This window comes from Carcharhinus amblyrhynchos, chromosome 23 (assembly GCF_965287045.1).
Source record: "Carcharhinus amblyrhynchos chromosome 23, sCarAmb.v2.hapA, whole genome shotgun sequence".
In the NCBI taxonomy this organism is placed as follows: domain Eukaryota; kingdom Metazoa; phylum Chordata; class Chondrichthyes; order Carcharhiniformes; family Carcharhinidae; genus Carcharhinus; species Carcharhinus amblyrhynchos.
Window position 1 is genome coordinate 26136656 of NC_137346.1, and position 24413 is coordinate 26161068.

The 24413-nt window shown below is 41.2% G+C and overlaps 1 protein-coding gene across 9 annotated transcripts in view; it reads left to right on the plus strand.

Moving 5' to 3' along the window:
- The window catches only part of LOC145357376 (rab effector Noc2-like), a 197221-nt gene that overhangs the window by 168479 nt on the left and 4329 nt on the right, over positions 1–24413 (plus strand). For 8 of the 9 annotated variants that reach the window (XM_080210688.1, XM_080210691.1, XM_080210686.1 and 5 more), the window contains exons 8-10: positions 16860–16988; positions 20106–20282; positions 21231–21340. In XM_080210688.1, coding sequence (XP_080066814.1) covers positions 16860–16988; positions 20106–20282; positions 21231–21313 — 389 coding nt within the window. In that variant the 3' untranslated portion in view covers positions 21314–21340. The remainder of the gene's footprint in view (positions 1–16859; positions 16989–20105; positions 20283–21230; positions 21341–24413) is intronic. The other variant, XM_080210694.1, reaches the window with a different exon arrangement.

A 24413-nucleotide genomic window follows, 5' to 3' on the forward strand; every position in this document is an offset into this window, starting at 1 on the left:
ATGCACTGACAATGGTGGTCATAACATCTGTACACCTCCTGTGCAAAATCTGTTGATACATCTGAAAAAGCACGCAATGCAAAATGTACTGAGGCATTTATTATAGTCCATCATGTAAGAGAGTTGAACCATTGAAGTGTACTGCAGAATTCTGAGCTATGAATGAAAAAAAACCCTAGCAAAATTACATCTACCAATTAAATACCAGTACATACAATTATTAGTACAACAGATTCATGTAACATGACCATCTCAGAAATTCTAGTGACATTGAAAATGTTCCATCATAGGTCATTATTTCCAGGATCAGTTCAACACTCTGGATTTGAAATACATTTAAATAGTAATACATTTTAAATGTTTGTTATTTTAAAAATTGTGAATAACCTGCACGCAACACTGAACATAATGCAATGCTTGGGAATCAAGCACAAATAGCATCACATAAAATAGAGAGTAGTATACAAAGTAACACCAAGTATAACAAAAATGTGCGAGATATGTGTAATGTAAAGGCAATAAAATGTTACTAATGGATGGCCTTGCAGGGTATCTAATTGAGATTAAAAAGCCCTTAGGGATCACTAAGGGATAAATTAATGAGTTATTAATTATTATGAATGTACTTAATGAGGTAAGGTGCAGAAGAACCACATTGTAAGCTTTTTAACTTGAACACAGGGGAACATTTTATTCTAAGTGTGCACTGTCCCACAGTCAGGACCTAGACAGCTTAACCACTGAGAGGAGCTAGCTCCATCTCAGGGGTCACATGGTCCACATCTTTAAAAGGGCAGTATGCACCCCAAACTCCCAACATACATATATAATATTAATCTCATTTCTATTTGAGGGATCCTTCCCTGTGCAAATTAGTTGCTGCATTTGTCTGCATTACAACAGACACTCCAATAATAACTGTGAAGGGAAAGGCGCGATGAGGTCAGGGGAGGGGCAATTTGCAGTTGCGAGACTCTGAAATTTTCCAGCCTCCCAGTCATATGTTTCCAGACAGTGGAAGGTGGTGTGCTGTTTGCTAGCAGCGATATTCGCTAGTCCCATTGCTGTCAATGAGATTTCCCATTGATATCCTCCTGCTATGAAACCCACGGATGGGGGTGCGTTGCTGGTGGTACTGGAAAATCCTACTTGTGTGAACAACCAGAAATAAGCATTTCCTGCAGCAGTTGTTGAATTTATTAACAGCTGGTCTGGCGGTCAGGTGGATAAGCAATGAGAGGTGGGGGTGTCCTGTGGAATCAGACATTGGATGTGGCAGGGAAGAGGTGCTGATGGGAGTTCTGATCACATGGAGATCAGCTTGATGGGTTGGGCGATGAAGGAACACACTACTCCTCCTGGCCCACAATCAATGTTATAGGGATACTCACCAACGCTTTGAGCCCCTCATGCTTCCCTTCTCCTGTGAAGTTTCTCGAGACCTCGGTAACCCAACCTGCAGGCGGTCAAACTAAAACTTAAAGAAAGCACAGTGCCTCCTAAGATGGTATTAATGACCATCCTGACAATGTGTTCGTTACTCTTAAATGGAAGTGGATGGGTTGGATTCAGGTTTGCAATTTTTCATTTTGAAAATTCCCACCCAACTCCCTTGTCCACTGTTGGTAGATAAAACTCTTCTCTCCCATTGAAGTTATTTGTATGAGGAACTGAGATATTTCTAAGAGCTGTGATAAGATATAAATATATAAATCAATTCTCTTTGTTGCTGAGAGCCATTTTTGTTCATCTGCGGCTGAACACAATGCCATGAGCATCAAATGTTAGGAATTCTGTGTTATTGATCTTTTCTTCTTTGTTGGTTTATTAATGCTGTCTCTCTTGCTGTATCTTAACGAAGAAACTAATTCTGCGGTGGTGGTAATTTTTTCCTTCCGGCAGCTGGCATTGTCTTTCAGAACCTAGGGCTGCGACTCACTTGCGTGTGTAAATATTTGAATTGGCTCTCTGGGATTGTTAGTTTCACAGTGTGAATATTTCCGAAGGCCCTTGACATAAAAAAATTGAACACCCATTCCAAACTCCTTATTAGTACAGGGCGGCTTGTGTTGATATTTGCTACAAAGTGCAGCAGGCACTGTTTTTCTGAGATGTTGCATATCCACTCGAGAGGCACATACAAAATACAGCGCCTGCAATAGTGGTTCAGAGAGAAGCCACATTTAAACCTTCAGTCACTGCATCAGTCAAGATGTCATGCTTTGTTATTGGTCCTCATGCAAATATTCACCCACATTAGGTAAACCAGTAAACTTCACTATTACTGGAAGAGTTATGTCTACAATTGCTGAACTGTACGTGACTGGGGCGATGAAATCAGCTCTGATGAGATGTTTTGCCACATTATCATTGGAACAGAGCAAGATAGTGTTGGATGCTGGCATTGTAGCTACTGAGAAGAGGTTGCTGCCAATTTTGCAATAAGGGAGGAAGCAATAGCGATACTGCATCAGATACAGATAAAAAAAGATGTGCTTACAAGATTGGCGGTTTTCAAATTGGGAAAAAGAAACACTTGGTGCTGATGGAATGCATATAAATTGCTAAGAGAAGTAATGGTAAAAATTGGGGAGACTATGGCTGCAATCTTATACACTGGCACATTGGTGAGAGCTGCTGCCTCACAGCGCCAGAGACCCAAGCTCAATTTCAGCCTTCAATTCAAGCAGTCCCCTACTCATTTCGTGTCTTTCCCATCACAGTTGCTATTGGAGTCTCTGTTGTAATGTAGGCAAATGCAGCAACTAACTTGCACATAGAAGGATCCCACAAATAGAAATGAGATTAATCTTATATGTATGTTGGGGGTTTAGAGTGCATACTGCCCCTGTTTAAGGGTGTGGGTTATGTGACTCCTGAGGTGGAACTATCTCCTCTCAGTGTGTGACCTGGTTAAGCAGTCTAGGTGCTGACTGTGGGACAGTGCACACCTAGATTAAAGTGTTTCCCAGTGTTCAAGTTAAGAAGCCTACTTCGTGGTAGTTCTGCACTTTACCTCGCTAAGTACATGCATAATAATTAATAACCCATTAATTTACTCCTTAGCGATCTCTAAGGGCTGTTGATCTCAATTAGAAACCCTGCAAGGCAATCCATCAGTAACATTTTATTGCCTTTCCATTATACACTGTAGAGTTTGCATGTTCTCCCCCATGTCTACGTGGGTTTCCTCCGGGTGCTCTGGTTTTCTGCCTCCGTCCAAAGATGTGTGGGTTAGGTTGATTGCCATGCTAAATGTGCAGAGTTATGGGCATAGGGCTGGGGTTTGGGCCTGGTTAAGGTGCACTGTCTAGTTGGTGTATCATTGAATGAAAATAAGCTGTTCAAGAAGTTCTGAACTTGCGCTTACATGACTGCCTTGAGAGTCACAGTTGTGTAGAATTGTGAATTTAGTGCGCATCCTAATTTGATAAAGTAAATAAAATCAAAAACACTTTTTAAAATTGTAGAAAAATTGACTTTTAAGATTTGAACATTTTTCCCTGAGAAGTCATTTTACTGTTCACCTGTGCTTGTTAATTACAATTCACTTTTATATTGACTTCTTACATTTTCAAATTATCCCAACCCCAAAGTACTTCACACAATGAATTATTTTTGCAGTACACTAAACCTTGCTATGCCAAATATTGCAGCAATTTCTATCATTTTATTCATTCATTCTGGGATGTGGGCGACACTGGCAAGGCCAGCATTTATTACTCATTCCTAAATTCTGCAGCAGCAAATTCTACAAACATCGCTGAGATGAATGATGGGTTATTCTTTTTCATTTGGTGATATTGATTGAGGGCAGTGTAATGGCCACAGCACCGAGGGATCTTGCTGCTCTTGCCTGAATGTGCCATGAGAATTTTATGGCTTGCCTAGCCAACACCTTGGTTTAGATAGAGTTTGGTAGAGCAGACGCAGCACGGTTTCGTTAAGGGGAAGTCGTGTCTGACGAATTTATTGGAGTTCTATGAGGATGTGTCTAGGGCAGTGGATAGAGGAGAGCCGGTGGATGTGGTGTTTCTTGATTTTCAGAAGGCGTTTGATAAGGTGCCGCACAAGAGGTTATTACAGAAGGTCAGGGGGCATGGAGTTGGGGGTAGGGTGTTAGCGTGGATAGGGGATTGGCTGTCAAATAGGAGGCAGAGAGTGGGGGTCAATGGGTGCTATTCAGATTGGCGGTTGGTGACTAGTGGAGTGCCCCAGGGGTCGGTGCTGGGGCCTCAGCTATTCACCATTTATATAGATGATCTGGAGGAGGGAACCGAGTGTACGGTGTCGAAATTTGCTGATGACACCAAGATTGGGGGAACGGCAAATTGTGCGGAGGGTGTGGAAAGTCTGCAGAAGGATCTAGATAGGCTGGGCGAATGGGCCAGGAACTGGCAGATGGAATTTAATGTTGGCAAGTGTGAAGTTGTCCACTTTGGTAGGAATAATGGTAGGAAGAACTATTACTTACATGGTGAAAAACTGCAGCAGGCAACGGTGCAGAGGGACCTCGAGGTCCTTGTGCATGAGTCGCAAAAACCCAGCCTGCAGGTGCAGCAGGTGGTCAGGAAGGCGAATGGGATGCTGGCCTTCATAGCAAGGGGGATTGAATATAAAAGTAGGGAGGTCTTGCTGCAACTGTACAGGGCACTGGTGAGGCCGCAGCTGGAGTACTGTGTGCAGTTTTGGTCGCCGCACTTACGCAAGGATATTTTGGCCTTGGAGGGAGTGCGGAGGAGGTTTACTAGGCTGATACCGGAGTTGAGGGGGTTGAGCTATGAGAAGAGGCTGAATAAACTAGGCTTGTACTTGTTAGAGTTTAGAAGAATGAGGGGAGATCTCATTGAGACATATAAGATGATGAATGGGATGGATAGGATAGAGGTGGAGAGGCTCTTCCCACTCAGAAAGGACAGTAGGACTAGAGGGCACAGCCTCAAGATAAAGGGGGGGACAGTTTAGAACGGAGTTGAGGAGGAACTTCTTCACTCAAAGGGTGGGGAATGTCTGGAATTCTCTGCCCGTTGAAGTGGTGGAGGCTGCCTCGCTAAATATATTTAAGACGTGGGTTGATAGGTTTTTGATAGGCAAGGGGATTAAGGGTTATGGGGAGAGGGCGGGAATGTGGAACTGAGACACGACAGATCAGCCATGATCTTATTGAATGGCGGGGCAGGCTCGAAGGGCTAGATGGCCTACTCCTGCTCCTATTTCTTATGTTCTCATGTTCTTAGTTCAAATAAATTAAGATACTTCCAATAACGCAGCATTGCTTTGTTTACAAAATTGGATTGGCAACCTGTTTATTTGCTCATATCATGCTGTGAACCTTGATTCCAAGAGGAGATCATTTTTGCCAATGCAGCCAAGCTGACACTTTGACTCAATGCCTTGAATGCTCACTAAGTTTATCCAGTCTCTGGCACAACTATACACACAGAAAGTCTAGGATTCAATCCTTGATCTTTGGTGAGTTACGTGATCTCTGGATCATGCCCTGCTCTATTTGAGAGTTGAAAACCAATCAGGACTCCAGCTCCTAATTGATTTCCAGTGCTCTATCATTGTGAGGAAATCAGTGGATGCTTGGGAGGTATTGATTGACTGGAAAGGGGCCAGTGAAGTGCTGTATTTTTCAAAAGGTAACAAAGGTAGACATAGTAATTATAAACTTGTTAGTCTGATTTCTATTCCATGCAAAATAATGGACTATCAGGAATAACTTGACGTTTATTTATGTTATCGTTATAAGTAGAGGTTAACATTGATTCAGTAGGGAAAGTCCTGCCTCACTGTGTCTTCTTTGATATCTCATTTGGAATGTAATAGAATCTTGGGCGCAATTTACCTCGAAGTCCAAAAGACACGTAACAAAGTTTTGCGTGACAAGTTACATTAGTACTGAGTGAAGTTCTCCAGGGCTTAATAGAGGGACCACAACTATTTCTAATTTATATAATTGACCTGAATTCAAAAGCTGAGCGTCAATTGACCAAGTAGTGGAATTAAATCAGCAAACTCGGAAGGCACAAAATTAGTTGAGCAAAATAAATATGTTGATTGAATAATGAGGGGTGAAATTTAATATCAATAAATGCCCATCACTGAAGATGAGAAAGAAAGACTGGTGACAGGCATACATAGTTAATGGTATTGAAATTGTAAAGGAGAAAACTGAAATCGGCTTAAACATTTTAGTGGACTTTACACTGAATATTTCCAAGCAAGACATAGTCAAAACGTAAGTCCATGTGAGTTCTAATTAACTTATATGACACCAAATTGCACCTTAATTACTGCTTTTCAAGTTCCACTCAGAGTCGCAGGGTCTGTGGTTTGAGGAGTGGGGTGTGGGTGGGGCAATAACATTACTCCATAATACATTGCCCGGTATTGCTTCAGTGCATGAATGATGTCTCAGAACATGTAGAAATACATTGCAGTGCTTTTCAGTATGATTTACAGTGGCTATGAAAGACCTTAGACACTTACATGGGCAACATGGAAGCCAGAAAAGCAGACGTTGTATATTGGCAATTATGTGATTTTAATTTAGGAATTCCCTAATCTACATATCTGTTAGATGCTACATGTATATTAGAGACGAAAGATAATGCAGACCCAGCTTAATGAATTTTGAAGAACTTGCCTTCGTTGTATGTTGCGCAATAAATACAATAGTAAACTTCTAACTTCAATAATTGGACTGGCATTTTGTGTTCTCAAGAAATAGTGGCTGATGTGGGGGAATGGAGTATTGTTCTTTTGTAATTTTTTTAAATATTTAATTTCATTTTTTTAAATCAGTGGTCCAATTTTTGGATTGGTGATTTTGATAGCTAATTATTTATGGTCTTGGTTTTTAAAATCTTTTTTGAATTTCTTTGTTAACTGGACTATAATCTGCATCTTTGTAGCAATAGAACATCAAAGATGTTTCCCTCAGTTACAAAAATGCTTTTGAGTGCTTGATGTAACTATGAAAATTGAAAATAATGGTTTGAAAAAAATGATTATTTTCTGCAAACACTCACCCCAGGAATCTCTTTGTACTCTGTGCATTCAATTTGAAATTACAAAGGAGGCTGTTTGAAAAACTGGAAAGGAAAAGCGCAGGAAGTGATTTGACTCCTCATCCACTGAATCCTCCAATTATAATCTTATTAATTATTGAAGGATTTTATGTATGTTCCTGATAAACGTTTCATTTTCCACTTGATGAAGAATGGATCCTGTGGCTTATCACCACTGGAGACATCATGACATTTTTCTGCACTTGATTGTCATTTACTTTAAATATGTCCATGCACAAATATTTTTGTCTCCTGATAAATGTTAAAAAAACCCCTAAAATTCTTGTTTCCTGTCTTTAGTGTTGTGAGGCAAAGATAAAGATCTAAGCCGGACAATAGGAATAATATCCGGAATTTTATGAGGCCTTAGGCTGTGTGTTGCAGAGGGTTGGGTTGTATGTTGCCTTGTCTGTACCCTACCCACCCCATTGCTTGCTCTCATTACATCAGCAACATGGGGGCTGTGGATGGCCCTCCCTTTCAGGTACCTATTGAGGCCCTTAAGCGATGAATTAAGTGACCACCCACTGAACCCTGGCAACCTTCTTGTTGGTGGAGAGGGTTAAGGGACACTCTGTGCCCACGAGTGAGCCCCTCCCACCCCACTCTCTCAATCTATTTTGTCAGGGTCTGCCAGACTGGCCAAGACATGCCCAGCACCATTTCTCCATTCTGGGGCATGCTCCATTGCCCATTGCCGTTGCTCCTGGTTGTGCTATAGGGATTAAAGAGCTACCAGTGCCCCAATAGGCCTTCCTGGACGACATCCCTTAAAAAGACACGAGCTCCAACGCAGGGCAGTTAAATGCCTTATACTAGTAAAATCAAGTCAGGGTTCCCAGAACTGGTTGGGGCGGAGTTGACCCCGACTTTCTGGTGAGTGGACCACTGTCATCATGTAAAATCCCAGTCAATGATTTCTAACCAGCTGGAGCTCAATAAGCAGCCTAAACTTTTCACTCAAAGGGAATATTTCAACCATAAACGCTGGATAAAAAAAATAGTTTTTTTAATGGACTGGATCTGGCATTGCTTTTTAAAATGAAACCCTTGATACAAATAGTGCTGTTGGCGGAGTGAGTGTTTTAGCTGGAGAGTATAGTGACACTCAGTGGAATGATGAAGACATTTGAATGGATGAATATTTTAGAGTTTTGCTTGATGATTTTGATAATCTACTTTTTTGTGCAAAACATTGCAAATGACATTGAGGTACAATGATGAAGAAGGGTTCATGTTTGGACCCTGACAATTCCGTTAACTTGATCTCATTTGGGGCACATCTTGGGCTGTTGCAATGATCTCTGTGTCCTTAAGATGGCAAAGAGAGGAAGAAAACACCAGCAAATACCCTATTCTGTTTACAATCGAGTAACACTCTCCTGGAAAGAATAAATTATAGATACCCGCTAGGATAAGTTCTTGGTCAAGTGTGATGGCCTTTATAATTGAACACTCAAGGTTAAAGCAGACTGTTGCAATGAAACTTTACCATTTTACTGTCCAGTAATTTTTTCTGGCATGACCTTCATTGGAGACATCTATTCAAATAGGGTCAGACTTATTTCGATGAGCTAGTAATTACGTGGAAGCACCTTGTGTTCCATTTTCTGTTATTACATTTCCATAATGCCCCGTGTAAACAGTTTATTCATGAAAAAAAATAGAAAGCAGGGTGCGCACGTTGTAAATCAATTTGAAGGGAAGTAAGGTGCTCAAGGGCATGCAGATGCAACAGAATGAAATTAGTAAACAAGACAATGCTTTCCTCAGGTTTAGTGAATGAGCAATTACTTGAAATAAGTAGAAATGCTGGAAATACTCAATGACATGGAGAGACAGCAAAACAGAATTGACCTTTCAGGTTGATGACATTTAGGTTGGAACAGGGTAATTACTTGAAAGCTGTCCCAGTGCAGCTACAACACTGGCATCTATTCAGCAATGTGGAACATTGCCCAGGTATGTCCTGTGCACAACACGCAGGACAAATCCAACCAGGATAATTATCGCCCCATCAGTCCACTCTCAGTTATCAGGAAAATGATGGAAGGGGTCATCAACAGTGCTATCAAGCAGCACCTGCTCAGCAGTAACCTGCTTGCTGATGCATAGTTTGTGCTCTGCCAGGATCACTCAGCTCCTGACTTCATTACAGCCTTGGTTCAAACATGGACAAAACAGCTGAACCCCAGAGGTGAGAGGAAAGTGATTGCCCTTGATATCAAGACAGCATTGGACTGGATATGGCATCTAGCAGTCCTAGCAAAATTGGAGTCAATGGGAATTGGGCAAGAACACCCTCTGCTGGTTGGAGTCATACCTGACACAAAGGAAGGGTGCAGTTTTTGCAAGTCAATCAACTCAGCTCCAGGACATCACTGCAGGAGTCCCTCAGGGTAGTGGCCTAGGCCCAACCATTTGCAGCTGCTTCATCACTGACCTTCCTTCCATCATTAGGTCAGAAGCTGGGGATGTTCTCTGTGTTCAGCATCACTTGCGACTCCTCAGATACTGAAGCAGTCCATGTTCAATATCCAGGCTTGGGCTGACAAGTGGCAAATATGTTTCTACTGTACAAGTGACAGACGATGAACATCTCCAACAAGATTTGATTTGATTTTGATTTGATTTATTATTGTCACGTGTATTGATATAATGTGAAAAGTATTGTTTGCATACTGTGCATAGAGAAGGAAAGGAGAGAATGCAAAATGTAATGTAACAGTCATAGCTAGGGTGTAGAGAAAGATCAACTTAATGCAAAGCAGGCCCATTCAAAAGTCTGATGGCATCAGGGAAGAAGCTGTTTTTGAGTCGATTGGTACGTGGTTTCAGACTTTTGTATCTTTTTCCTGACAGAAGAAGATGGAAGAGAATATGTCTGGGGTCTTTGATTATGCTGGCTGCTTTTCTGAGGCAGCAGGCAGTGAATGGGAGGCTTGTTTGAGTGATGGACTGGGCTTTGTTCACAACCCGTTGTAGTTTCTTTAGTATTGGATGGAGCAGGTGCCATACCAAGCTCCCATACCAACCAGAAAGGATGCTTTCTATAGTGCATCTGTAAAAGGTGGTGAGAGTCATAGCAGGCATGCCAAATTTCCTTAGCCTCCTGAGAAAGTGTTGAGGATGATCGTGGAGGAAGTGTTGGTGCCTATCCTTACTGATTGTAGTCTATGGGTTAGGAAGTCTAGGATTCAGTCACAGAGGGAGGAGCAGAGCCCCAGGCCATGAGTTTGGAGATGAGTTTTGTAGGAATAATGGTGTTGAAGGCTCAGATGTAGTCAATTAATAAGGGTCTGACATAAGTGTTTTCTATTCCATCACCCTTGACATTCCATGGCATTGCCATCACTGAATTCTCCATTATCAACATCCTGGGATTACCATTGACCAGAAGTTGAACTTGGCTAGCCAAATAAATACTATGGCTACAAGAGCAGGTTTGAGTTAGGAATCCTGCAGCAAGTAACTCATCTCCTGACTCTTCATAGCTTGTCCACAATCTACAAGGCACAAGTCAGGAGTGTGAAGAAATACTCTCCAGTTGCCTGGATGAATGCAGCTCCAACAACACTCAGGAAGCTTGACATCCATCCAGGACAAAGCAGCCCATTTAATTGGCAACCTTCCCACAAACATTCACATCCTCCACCACTGACACTCAGTAACAACTGTGTGTACCATCAACAAGATACACTGCAGGAACTCAATTAGGCTCTTGAGATAGCATTTTCCAGACCTCATGCCATTGCCACCTAGAATGACATGGGCAGCAGACACTTGGGAACAGCACCACCTGGGAGCTCCCATCCAAACCACTCACCATCCTGACTTGGAAATGTATCACTGTTCCTTCATTTTTGCTGGATCAAAATCCTGAAATTCCCTGCACCATATGACTGCAATAGTTCAAAGACAGCAGCTCACAACCACATTTTTAAAGGGACATCAGGGGTGGACAATGAATTTGGGCCCAGCCAGCAAAGTCCACATCCCTTGGATGAATTTGAAAAAAGACATTGGGCAGGATCTTGAGCCCACTCTCATTATTTGTGAGATTGTTGATGTGGGCTGTAGATGTGGTGACACCTCAGTGCAGTACTAAGGAAAGGTCCTGTCTGCCTTTTGTAGCCGATATAAATCACACCCTGTACTGTTTGCAAGAAGACCAGGTGATTTCTTCCAAGTGCAAAATCAAAGCAGTGCAGGTGATAAAAATCTGAAGTAAAAGCAGAAACTGATACATTAATCTGTAGAAAATCTGTCAGCCTATTTAACTTCCTCACACAAGGTTAAAAACAATGTTTTATATATACATTATAATGCCCAATCCATAGATAAATGGGGCTAGATTTTCATCTATATGTTGGTGTGCAGTCAGAAGAATTCCTAGCTCTTTCAATCTGGCTTCTAAAAATTTCTGACCAAACGTCATATTCTTGTTTCACGATGGTGGAGCTCCCTAGGAGTCAGGCTGGGCAAACCTGAATGAGTGTGGAGGATGCCAGGTGCAGAGCCTGCCTATGGGCAGTGGTACTGTACCTAATTTTTAAAAAGCAGAAACACATTAAACAGCCCTCAACCCTTATACCTACTCGCCCCTCCCCCACATGCTCCCCATGCCAACACATGCTCCCTCATGCTCCCACCTGTTCCGTACCCCTCATACTCTGCATGCCAACCTATGCCCCTCTGTCCCCCCCATGGTCCTTTATAATCCTGTACGCCAACTAATTGCCAACTCATGCCAATCCATGCTTACACGTCCCAGACCAACTCACCCAGTATTCAGCATGCTTAGACATCAGGACCTATGCTGAGATTCAATAAAATAAAATGCCAAGGTGTCAATTGCAGATTGCTTTTAAAATAGAAAAAAAACTCCTTTTATGAAAACAATTTGTTATATTTACATTCCATCAACTACATTATCCCTTATAACAAAACATGTTATTCAATTGCATAATTCTTTATAACAAGCTTTGGAATTCATAGTCCCAGAGTCCATCATCACTTGGAACTATCAGTCAAACTGCAAAATGGCAGGCACTTTACTGTGATACTGAATGGTTGTGAAATCAGTCTAGAAACATTAATCCAGTAATGGTACCCCCAGTTATGTCAACAGACATTGTGAAATGGCAAACAATCATTTATTTAACACCCCTGACAATTTTATTAAAGAATTTCAGGGGGAGGTGTTTTCAGTGATTTGGCAGTTTGAAAGCCCCCTTTGACAGTTCATATTGACACTTCTGATAGTTGTTTTTGATAGTTCCAGTGAACTTCACCGTTCCAATGAGTTCAGACATTTTTATACACATTCATGTCCACTTTCAGCAATCCCAAAGGGCATCTTACTTCCCACGAAGGGCACCAGACCTCCCTCAAAGGTATCCTGGCACCATATCAAAAGGGATAGCTTACCACTCCAAAAATGTACTCTAGCTATCCAAACAAAGTCACCTTCTCTAAGAATGAGTCTGTGCATTTCAGGCTTTTAGACACCTCTCACACACACGACTGGAGGAAGCTGTCAATTTTTACGGCCTTCTGCCTTTGTGAAATGTGCATGTGGAAATCCTGTCTCTGTGAAAATGGTTAGTGCCATGGGACTTAAGGGTTTGAGCTTCTGCCATTTGTTCCGTGACAGAAATGGTCTTGTATTTAAAATCCAACTCCTCTCTGCGCTAATAGATCCCCTTTCCCTTACTTTGCCAAGGAAGAAGTCTCACAACATCAGGATAAAATCCAACGGGTTTGTTTGGTACCACGAGCATTTGGAGCGCTGCCCCTTCATCAGGTGAGTCCTGATGAAGGGGCAGAGCTCAGAAAGCTCCTGCTACCAAATAAAGTTGTTGGACTTTAATCTGGTGTTGTGAGACTTCTTACTGTGCCCACCCCAATTCAACACTGGCATTAATCATTAATCTGAGCTTCCTGATTACTGGTCCAGTGGCATTATTATTAAACCGTCGTCTTCCTGGAATGTGAAGCGGTATTAGATTTTGCCCAGTGATAGGCTCAGGGATCTGATTTCCATGGGGACATAGGTCTGAGGTTGAAACTCTCAAGTGCCAGCATTAACATCAGGACACAAAGAAAAGGCAGCTGCAGCAGACCAAAGGACTTGAGAAAACGCAACCCACAACAGGTGCTGCAATGGCAAGCAGGACAGGAAGACTTATGGGTAAACCATCCAGTGAAGAGGTAGTGAGGCTGGAACCCGTATTTGGAGAAACAATAATTGTGAAAAGTTAGAGACTACGCAATCACCAGACAGAACCTTTCACCAGGAAGTCCTTTAGTAATGACTTCATTACTTTGCCAAGGTGAATCTTTCAATGTTATTTTAAACAAAGGTAATTCTCAACACTGAATGGTTTACCCATAAGTCTTTCTGTCCTGCTTGCCATTGCAGCACCTGTTGTGGGTTCCGTTTTCTCAAGTCCTTTGGTCTGCTGGTCTGAGAGTCTGCTGCAGCTGCCTTTTCTTTGTGTCCAGATGTTCAAGCTGGCACTTGAGAGTTTCAACCTCAGACCTATATCTCCATGGAAACCAGGTCCCTGGGCCTATCACTGGGCAAAATCTAATACCATTTCACATTCGAGGAAGATGACGGTTTAATAACGGGCTAGTAATCAGGAAGCTCAGATTAATGATTTGGGGTCTTGGGTTTGAATCCCATGGTGATAGCTGGTAAAATTTGAATTCAGTTAATAAAGTCTGGATTTGAAAGCTGGTCTCAGTAATAGCGGCCATGAAACTATCATTTATTGTCACAAAAACTCACCTGATTCACTAATGTCTTTGAGGAATGGGAATCTGCCATTCTTACCTGGTCTGGCCTACGTGTAGTCCAGATCCACAGTAATGTGGTTGCCTCTTTAAAATGTATCTGGATATAGACCTACAGGACTATGGACCAGGTGCTGGAAAATGGGATTAGGCTGGATGGCTCATTTTTACCTGATACAGAGATGATTGACCAAGTGGCCGCCTTCTATTCTGTAAACTTTCTAAGATTCTATTATTCTATGGCCTACTCTTAATTTCATTTGAAATGGTGAGTGGGCTACTCAGTTCCAGGAGAAGTAGACACGGATAACAAATACTGGTCTTACTAGTGATGATCACATTACACAAAAGAATAAATAATTTTTAAAAAAGTCCCCCAATTCCAGAACATTCTGTTTTACCTTAAATGAACAGTCTGTTTAAAACATAACTGTCACTTAAAAAAAAATTCATTCATGGGACATGGACGTTGTGGCTAGTAAGCATTTATTGCCCATTCCTAGTAGTCCAAGAGCAGTTGAGAGTCACCCACACTGCTGTGGCTCAGGAGTCACATGTAGGCCAGACATGTAAGGATGGCAGATTTCTTCCCCTAAAGGATATTGGGGAACCAGATGGGTTTTTCCAACAATTGACAATAGTTTCATGGTCATCATTAGATTCTTACTTCTAATTTTTTTTTATTGCATTCAAATTCCACCATTTGTCATGACAGGATTTGTACCCAGGTCCCCAGAACATTAGCTGAGCATCTGGACTAATAGTCTAACGATAATACCACTGGATCATTGCCTAGTTACAGGAGGAGGTGCTGTTGGCAGGACTGTTAAGATTCAGCCAGAGTAAACATAGGCAAGATTTCGATGATAAAGTCTAATGGTCATGATACTGACCATCATCACATTATGGGACCTTCCTTAGGAATATTTTGGCCATTGCATTTCCTTGACTGTAAGAATGACTTCACTCCAGAAGTACATCATTTGTTCTAAAATACTTTGGGGCTTTATGCTACATAAATGCAAATCCTTTTATGTTTGAATTACAATAGAATGTGATGGTAGGTAAATTATGACAGGACTAGCCAATTGTAAGATTAGTTCTTACCCTGCTGTATGCTGGAAATAATTGCAGGGGGAATAGGGTATACTGCTCAGCATAGATGCCTAGAAGATTGATTGTTTGGTATTGCAGTGAGGGACTTTCTGTGGTGTGCTTTTCTAATTAAGTATGTCAGTTTCCCTATTCCTTTTTTGTTGTTCCTTTCCGATTGCTGCACACTTGTACATGTTATTTTCCAGTCAGGCAACTGGATTAATGGACTGTGCCTTTGTTTCCTTTCCTTTAGATCAGATGCATCAGAAGTTCAGGTTTTCTCTTTAAAACCATGATTGAATTATCCCCAGGGAAATCTAGTTGAGAATTGATGATATTGTTAATGTGTTGGGATATTGATTGGCAGCGCTACTTTGTAACTTGAACATTGCCATATAGCCCAAGGCGCTTCACAGAAAAGGGGATTGAGTGCTGAAAGGGAGAATGGGGGCCAATTGAAGAAGGTTTAGGCATCATTGAAAGGTTTGGTTATGATAAGAAATGTAACATGACAAACTGATTTTGGAAGGAAACTCGAGTGCAGCAGCATAATGCCAGAAATCTGTGTTACAAATAATTTCCACATAAGCTATTTTCAGCTCATTACTCCTCTGACGTTATAGTGGACAGATTGCAGTTGCCAGGAAGAAGGCCAGCATGAATGTAAACTGAATAAAGCCCTCTATCTGTGCAGGTTGAATAACAAAGAATAAATAGGTGGGGGGGCACAAGGACAGTTTGTTGACTTTGATTATAAATGTGCATCTTTTAATATTTCAAATATGTAATCCTTTGATTTCAAAATAATGAATTGTTTGTTGAAGTAAGTATAACATCCATATTTATATATTAAGTGTTCTTTTAACCTTGTGCAGAAAAAATATTTCTTCTTATTTGATAAAAAAAAATGTGAGAAGTAAAATAGACAGGATGTCACGAGAGATAATAAGGCATTATTTAGTTCCATGAGTGTACTAGCCTTGATTGTACTCAGCAGCAATGTCATACAAGACTACGGCTTAAGTCACAAGTGGGAATAAAAGCATTAAACAGTTCCCTCCTCCAGTGTAAGCTTTAACTGTTAGAGTTATCACAACTGACCAATCCAGAATGTATTTAAACATTTTTGGTGGATGAAAAATTGTAGTGTAATGTTGCTTTGTTTATGAATGTCTTTGGAGGTTGCTAATAAAAACCTAAGCCAGGATACTCGTGCATAAATCTGAGTGTGAAGTTTTGTATCATTTATGTTAGTATTTTTATTCCATACATAGTCATTCATTAGAAATCAATATAGCTGAAAATAATATGATACTTGGTTTCCAATAGCTATTGCCTTTGGGAATTTAGCCCTTGATAACTTTTAAAGTATGTTGGAGTATTGCATAATGTTTTTAGATTTCATTCATTTCTTGCATCTAATTTCTGACAGTCTATTGGATAGAAGTTTTTAATTTGAAACCTATTGACACACATTTGAATCATGATACTTTGAAAGCAAATTTATATAGCTCTGGGACGACCATCACATTGTACTGGAGCATAAACTTTACACAAGATCTCTAACCCAATAATACTGGGTCTTATCCAATGTCCCTGCTAAGCGGCAGTGATGTGAATCTGTGTAGCAGCCTGTTAGATACTGCATCAGCCATATTCTGCGATAAACAAAGTGTGTGCACGACTGTGCAAATAAATTTAAAGAGACTAAGCACCAGAAAAGAAACAAAAGTGGTGCACAAGAATTAAATTTTAATGGAAATATTGGTCTTATTCTTTATTGTGACCCTAGGCTCTTCCTCTGAATAGCCTTTTCATTATTTTAATGTTGTAAAAATATGTTGTGCACATTTTATAAAATCAGTCAATCGTCTGTTCCTATTTCAGTTGTCTCCAGTGACAGTGAGAGTGAATCCGAGTGCAGCTCCTCCAGCCAAGATGACAAGGTTTCAGCCAGCAGTGCCAAGACTCAAAAGACAAGAAAAGAAAGCGAGGAGTCTGGCAGGAAAATGAAAGGTACAGCAGTCTGCTCTTCTGAATTTACTTCATCCACAATTATCATAAGAAGTGCTTCAGTGTAAAATATTCCAATGCTTGGTTGTCCTGGCATCAACTGCAGTGCTAAGTACATCATATGGACAGAACGTACAAAAATCTGCCTGCATCACAGTCCCACTGCAGTTCGATGAAGAACTCTATGATCAAACTAAATGCAGAGAGCCAGTGCTAGGCTTAAGAACATAAGAACATAAGAACATAAGAAATAGGAGCAGGAGTAGGCCATCTAGCCCTTCGAGCCTGCCCCGCCATTCAATAAGATCATGGCTGATCTGTTGTGGCTCAGTTCCACTTTCCCGCCCTCTCCCCATAACCCTTAATCCCCTCTCTTATCAAGAACCCATCAACCCGCTTCTTAAAAATATTTAGCGAGGCAGCCTCCACCACTTCAACGGGCAGAGAATTCCAGAGATTCACCACCCTTTGAGTGAAGAAGTTCCTCCTCAACTCCGTTCTAAACCGCCTCCCCTTTATCTTGAGGCTGTGCCCCCTAGTCCTACTGTCTTTTTTGAGCGGGAAGAGTCTCTCCACCTCTATCCTATCCATCCCATTCATCATCTTATACGTCTCAATGAGATCTCCCCTCATTCTTCTAAACTCTAATGAGTACAAGCCTAGTTTATTCAGCCTCTCCTCATAGCTCAATCCCCTCAACTCCGGTATCAGCCTCGTAAACCTCCTCTGCACTCCCTCCAGGGCCAAAATATCCTTGCGCAGGTGCGGCGCCCAAAAATGCACACAGTACTCCAGCTGCGGCCTCACCAATGCCCTATACAGCTGCAGCAAGACCTCCCTACTTTTATATTCAATCCCCCTCGCTATGAAGGCCAGCATCCCATTTGCCTTCCTGACCACCTGCTGCACCTGCAAGCTGGGTTTTTGCGACTCATGCACAAGGACCCCGAGGTCCCTCTGCACCGTCGCCTGCTGCAGTATAGGCTTATCACTCATTGTGATCGTGCTTCTACAATACCATAATTCCAAGAAATATAATTGAGTGAACTTGGAGCATTGCGGTCACCTTCCCAAGACAGAAACAATTATTGACTAAAAAGCATGGAAGCATCTGGAGAAAAATTGATTTGCATTTAGCCATAAGGTAGAATCTCATTCAAATATTTGAGCTGTTTTGTACGAGTTCCATTTGTCGTGTGTCCCGATGAATAGACAACAGAGAGTACAGTGAGCTGCTCTCCACGTTATGAAAATAAGATAGAAGCACTGATGGTGCAGAAAAGAACAAAGAAAATTACAGCACAGGAACAGGCTCTTTGGCCCTCTAGGGCTGCACACACCATGCTGCCTGACTGAACTAAAACTCCCTACCCTTCCCATCCTATCCATGTGTTTGTCCAGCTGCCCCTTAAAACTCACTATTGTATCTGCTTCTACTACCTCGCCCAGCAGCGAGTTCCAGGCACCTACTACCCTCCGTCCATGAAATCTTTTTCATGAACAGAGGAAAGATTCAACTGAAAAGATTGGAAAGACCTACTAGAGGTCTTTAAAATTATTATGTGACACACAATGTGGGTATTCCCCCCTTCTGAGTACTGCTAGGCTGACCATTCTCTATTACCCAATAGCATCACCAGGATTGGCGGTGGCAGTCAAATGCAGTCACCTGAGGCTAAGGATCAAAGAAGACGAGTGAGGGTGCATGGGGATTGGAGGAGGGGGGGAAAAGGTGTTCAAAAAAAAGGGCAAGACTGGTGGCTATCAATGGGCTTCCATCACCTGTCTTGATGTCAAATCCCTTGATTAGGTCTTGATTACATTTGAATGAGTGACCTCACCCCCCCCCCCTCCATCTTCCCCACCTTGAAACCTATCAATTGCCTGCTTAAGAGCTTCAATTAGATTGTGTTTGGAAAGGCTGTCTGCAAGTTTTCCCACCTGGACTTAATCAGGTGGAGGCAGGAAGCTGGCGAGGTCCATGCTCTGCACTCTTCTACCCAATTAAATGCACAACTCACCTGCAAATTCCCATTGGAGAGGGTCATTAACTTCTGCCCATTGTTTCCACTTGTTGGTGTGTCCAAAATGAGGGACCATACATATATGGTAGTCACTAACAAGTCCAATGTGGGCTCCAGGAGAAAAATCATTATCAATGAGTAGTGAGAGGATACAGCACATGGAATGTTCAGGCAACCAGCAGATATGCAGTTATGGGGAAATTAGGTAAGTACAGGATGAAAAAGGGAAGTGAAGGACATATCGATTGTATGAGATTGAGTAAGATGGGGTGAGGTTCATGTGGAGCATAAATATCAGTGTAGACCTGTTGCACCGAGTAGCCTTATATGGTCCATGTAATTTTAATAATAAGCATGTGATATGTCATTGCAGTCTTTGTATATACCTAAAGCTATTCTTCACCCTTTCTTCTTTGCTCCCCCTTAATAAAGTTGACATTCTATAGATTGTATTTGGCTCTGGCTATTTATAACTCAGTTGTATTCTTAAAGGAATATCTACTTGACTGGGATTCATCATAGCAGGGACTGTATGCAAATAAATATTTATGATATTGTCACAATTGTTTTGTGCATACTTTAAATAAGGTAGTTTCTTCTAGCCAATGACACCATGAACATTTCATTAAGTGAAAATAGCATATTTGCATTGATAGCAAGTATGGATTTTACAATTGACCATGCAAGCATGAGAATGTTGAACAGGTTCAGTAATATCTTTACTAGGTGTAATGAAAATCTTCTGGAAGTATAACAGCTACAAAAATGTCCCATCCATTCCCTCCCATCCCCCAACATCTTCATCTGTTGCAGCGTTTGGCCATACACACCCTTTATTCTCTCTGTGGACAGCCATTAGCAGTCTTTTCCCCTGGTTACTGTCCAAACTCCACTGTGCTGTACACATTGGAGGAAAAGAATGGAAAATACTTTTGAGGAACCCGTAAATTAAAAGAAACGAACTGGCTGAACACAACAGGAGTCCATTTAGGCAAATTACTTTTAACACTTGGCTGTTAATATAAAAAAACTTCTAATAACATTTTAACATTTATACCCTCCAAAAACTGTATGCTCCTGATTTATTGTGTTGCAGTTTCTAGATGTGAGCCAACGAGTAGAACTCAGGATAACTATCAGTTGACAAACACTTTTTCTGGGAGTCGAACCAGCCTTGGTAGTGAGCGTGGAGGTGGTTCAAGTGCCACGGAGAGCTACGGTGGTGATGTCCTTGGTGATGACTACAACAATGATTTCGACAAGAACTCACTAGGTTAGTACCACATAACTTGTATGATTTTACGATGAGTGGCTCTGTAATTCTGCTAGGACTAAATGTAAGCTGTCTAAAGTGAGCGTTAACATTTCTGCAGTGTGCAACTTAAATATGGCAACATCAGTGATTGTAAGCTTATTCTGAAAGTATAGTTTGAAGAAAATGTCAAGGCCACAAGAGAGATCTTTTCATGGTATAATTTCTGTAAAAGTAATTTCTCAGTACAAGGCAGCTAAAATTTATGGTGTTCCTTTTCATAAGCACTTTACATATCTATACTTAGAACTAATAAATTATGTGCATTGTCCCCTGTTGAAATGGAATTTATTATTTTGTATGAAAGGATGCATGAAGTACCTTTTATGTTGTCCTGTAATAACACATTTGCTGATGACTATTTATGAACATTGAGGTAATTGTTTGGTTCAGTTAACAAAAAAGAAATTGGCAATTTGAGAATTAGCAGAGGAATATTGCACCTTGAATAAATGGGAAACCTTGGAGCCCCAAAAAAAATCAGAACAATCGCAAAACATTTTTGTTTTGAGCTTGGACATAAATGGTCAAGCTATTAAAGTTGAAAAATGGAGTTATAAATCCTGAACAAAAGAACTTGTGTTGTCATCAGTGTTGCTGAGAGTCAGATGAAAACTTTTCAAATGAAAAGTATTTAAGTGAACAACAATGTAGTGTCTAACAAGTAAGCAGTGATTCATTTGAACACCACAAAAGTAGTACAGCTGAGGGAGGTCATTTGGCCCATCTAGTCCATTCTTTCATCCAAACATACAATATTTGTACATTATTAAACATCCTCTTGAATGACTGTCCTATTTGTCACCATTAATTCGTAGCATTTAATGTATTTGGAAGATTGAAAATGCATCTGAATTGTTTGCCAGTTCAAATCACACTGAACCATTATCATAATTGTCTCTTTTGTAGCACGTGAAACCAAGCAAGTCCAGCAGTTTGATAAAACCATATCACAAAGGCACAGCACTGCAGATGCTGGATATCTGAAATAAAAACAAAGTGCTGAAAGTACTCAGCAGGTGAGACAGCAACTGTGGAGGAGAAACAGAGTTGATGGTCGGGAATCTTTTTGCGGCGTCGAGGGGTCGTGCCTGCTGCCTGGAGAGTCAGCAAGAAACCCCACTCTGCCTCTTTTTGAGAAGGTCCACTGAACCACAAGCCAATTGGGCAGTGGCAAGGCCAGCAGTGGGTCTCCACTGGCATCAAGACCTTGGAGGTGGAAGTCTCACCTGCTGAGAGCTGCCGGCCAGTCAGAGGCTGACAGCTGTTGTGTTCAGCGGTACCACTGGGTAGGCTGGGACTGCTGCCGGCAGGTCAAGAGTCCCAGGATCATAGAGTGACCAGGCCACAGTTAAGTACTGGTGGTGAGGTACATGGAGTGGGAGCCATGGAAAGAATGGGTGCAGAAGGGCTGCAGCCAGGGTAGGGGATGGCTTTTGCTGGCCTCTCTTCTCCTCCCAATGTTGAGCCCATACCATCAAGCACTGAGTGCTGCCTGATTACATGCTCTTCCCTCCTCCAGGCTCGCCACTTGTCAGAACAGAAGATTCTGCCTAATGATTTTTTTTGTCAGAACTGGAAAAAGTTGGAGATATAGAAGTTTTAAGTGACTACAGTTATAGGGAAATGGAGAAGAACAAAATGGGCAGGCCTGTGATTGGCTGGAAGAGATTGAATGACAAAAGTGATGATGATGCAAAGCAAAAGGAAGCAATAATGGGATAACTAGAAAAAAGTGGGTCTGGAAGGGATGTAATGGGAAAAACAGAACTATCACCAATAGCTGCTGCCCAAGGAAAGGGGCAAAGTTTATGATCTGAAATTGTTGAAGTCAGCAACTTTGTTCTGAAGAAGAGTCGTATTGGACTCAAAGTTAACTCTATTTCTCTCTCCTCAGATGCAGCCAGATTTGCTGAGTTTTTCCAGCACTTCTGTTGTTGTTTCAGATCTCCAGCATCCTTAATATTTTGCTTTCATTTCACTGTAAATAACCCTTGACAAAGTTCTACGTTATTAAATGGCAAGGGTGGTTGGGGAGTCTGGAGTTTAAATGATGTTCAGTGAAAAATCTTGCCGGCCCTGAAAATTGTTTTATATTTGTGTAAAGTCAATTTCTTCATGGATGATAAAATTCCATATTTTTAAACTATATTTAAAGTTTGAGAATTAATCTTCTACCTTAATCTCCTGTGTAAGTTCCAATCATTTATTTTGTTCTCTGTAAATGATATTAAAAGTGATGGGTAATTACATTTGCCTCTGCCTCTGAGAATACTTAAGTGTGACTGACTGCATATTCTCCTAGATGTCACCACTGCTGTTAGGTACCTAGAGGTAATCTTGATTTGGCACCAATTTTAATCCGCCACCGGGAAAGGGGAAATCTATGCAGCAAAGATTACTCAACCTTTGTAGGCTGCTGAAGGCAAAATCCAGCCCATTGAAATGTGTCATGTGAGGGATAAGCAGTGACAGGGCGATGAGGAGTGGTACAGAAGGAATGATCCCTTGGGAATACTGAAAGGGGAAGAGCCGGAAAAGATGGATTTGGTGGAAGCATCATACTAGATAACAATTATGCCACCTTCCATTACAGTAATTATGCCACCTTCCATTACAGTAATTTGATATGTCTTCATTTTTTGTCAAATGCCCTAGTGGCTGGTAGGGTCATCAACATGTCAGTTCCAATTCCTGAAATTCTGTTCTCATCTCTTTTCCTCTCTTCCCAAAATATGTTAAGTTCCCCTCGGCCTCGCTTTCTGCTCCACCTGCAATCTCGTTTTTGGATCACCATTACTGTCAGTTTGTCTCACCATGTAATTTGGTCTAATTTGACCTCCTATTACCAGCGTTTATGGGGAAGCAATGACCTAGTAGTATTATTGCTAAACTATTAATCCAGGAACTTAGCTCATGTTCTGGGGATCTGGGTTTGAATCCCACTGTTGCAGATAGTGGAATTTGAGGACAAATATCTGGAATTTAAAAGATCTACTGATCGTGAAACCAATATCGATCGTTAGAAAAACCCATCTGGTTCACAGATGTCCTTTAGGGAAGGAAATCTGCCATCCTTGTCTGGTCTGGCTTGCATGTGACTTCAGAGCCATAGCAATGTACTTGACTGTCAACTGTCCTCCAAGGGCACCTAGGCTTGGGCAATGAATTCTGGCCAGCCAGCAATACTCGTGCCCCATGACAGAATTTTTAAACAAAGGATATTTTTTTCCCCTGTGAGACCCTAATACGCTCCTCAGTCACACCTGACACTCCTCCAACTTTTCCCTGGTATCTTCCCATTCAAGCAAAGGCAATTCAGCACCTGCCCTTTTGCCTTCTACCTTTCCATTGCCGAAAACCCCAAACACTTCCTTCCTTTAATACACTGTATTTGCTGTTTAAAACATGGTCTTCTTTCAATTGGGAAAATCAAACACAAATTGTGTGACTGTTTTGCAAAGCACCTTCATTCAATCCACAGGCATAATCCTGCTCTTCTGGTGAATTATCATTTATATCTATATCACATTTCATTTTGATGTCCCTGGCTCCTTAGCTCGAATAGCAGCACCTCATCTTTTGATCTAACACTGTGGATGACAGCTGTTATTTTTCAAATATTTTTGAGAATATAGTGGTATTCTGCATAAAAAGTCTGTGTTTGGGTTGATGATAAATTAAATACAGGAAGGTCTTATCTGTGAGGGCTAGGAGGTAAAAGAAGTAAGGGTGTTAGGTTCATGCATTTGTTGTGAAAGTTTATGGTGAGGTTTGATTTACAAGTAAATTGGTCGAGTTTAAAATTTGTACTGTAAGATAAGTAGGGACTTTTCAGCCATTGAATTTCAAAGGGAGGATCTGAAGCGATAGGAACTTGCATAATTTATAAAGATTTCGTAAGTAAATAAGGAAAGGTATGTTAACTTTTATTGACCTGGGGTTGGAGACGAAGTAGGAAAACCTGAAAAATTCTTATACTTGGAAAAATTGGTTCAAAGAGATATTTGAGGACAAGAAGATGAAAGGGGAAAGGGATATTTAAGGAAATTTGTCCAGCTGAGTTGAGAGCTGTGTGAGGATGTGTCCTGA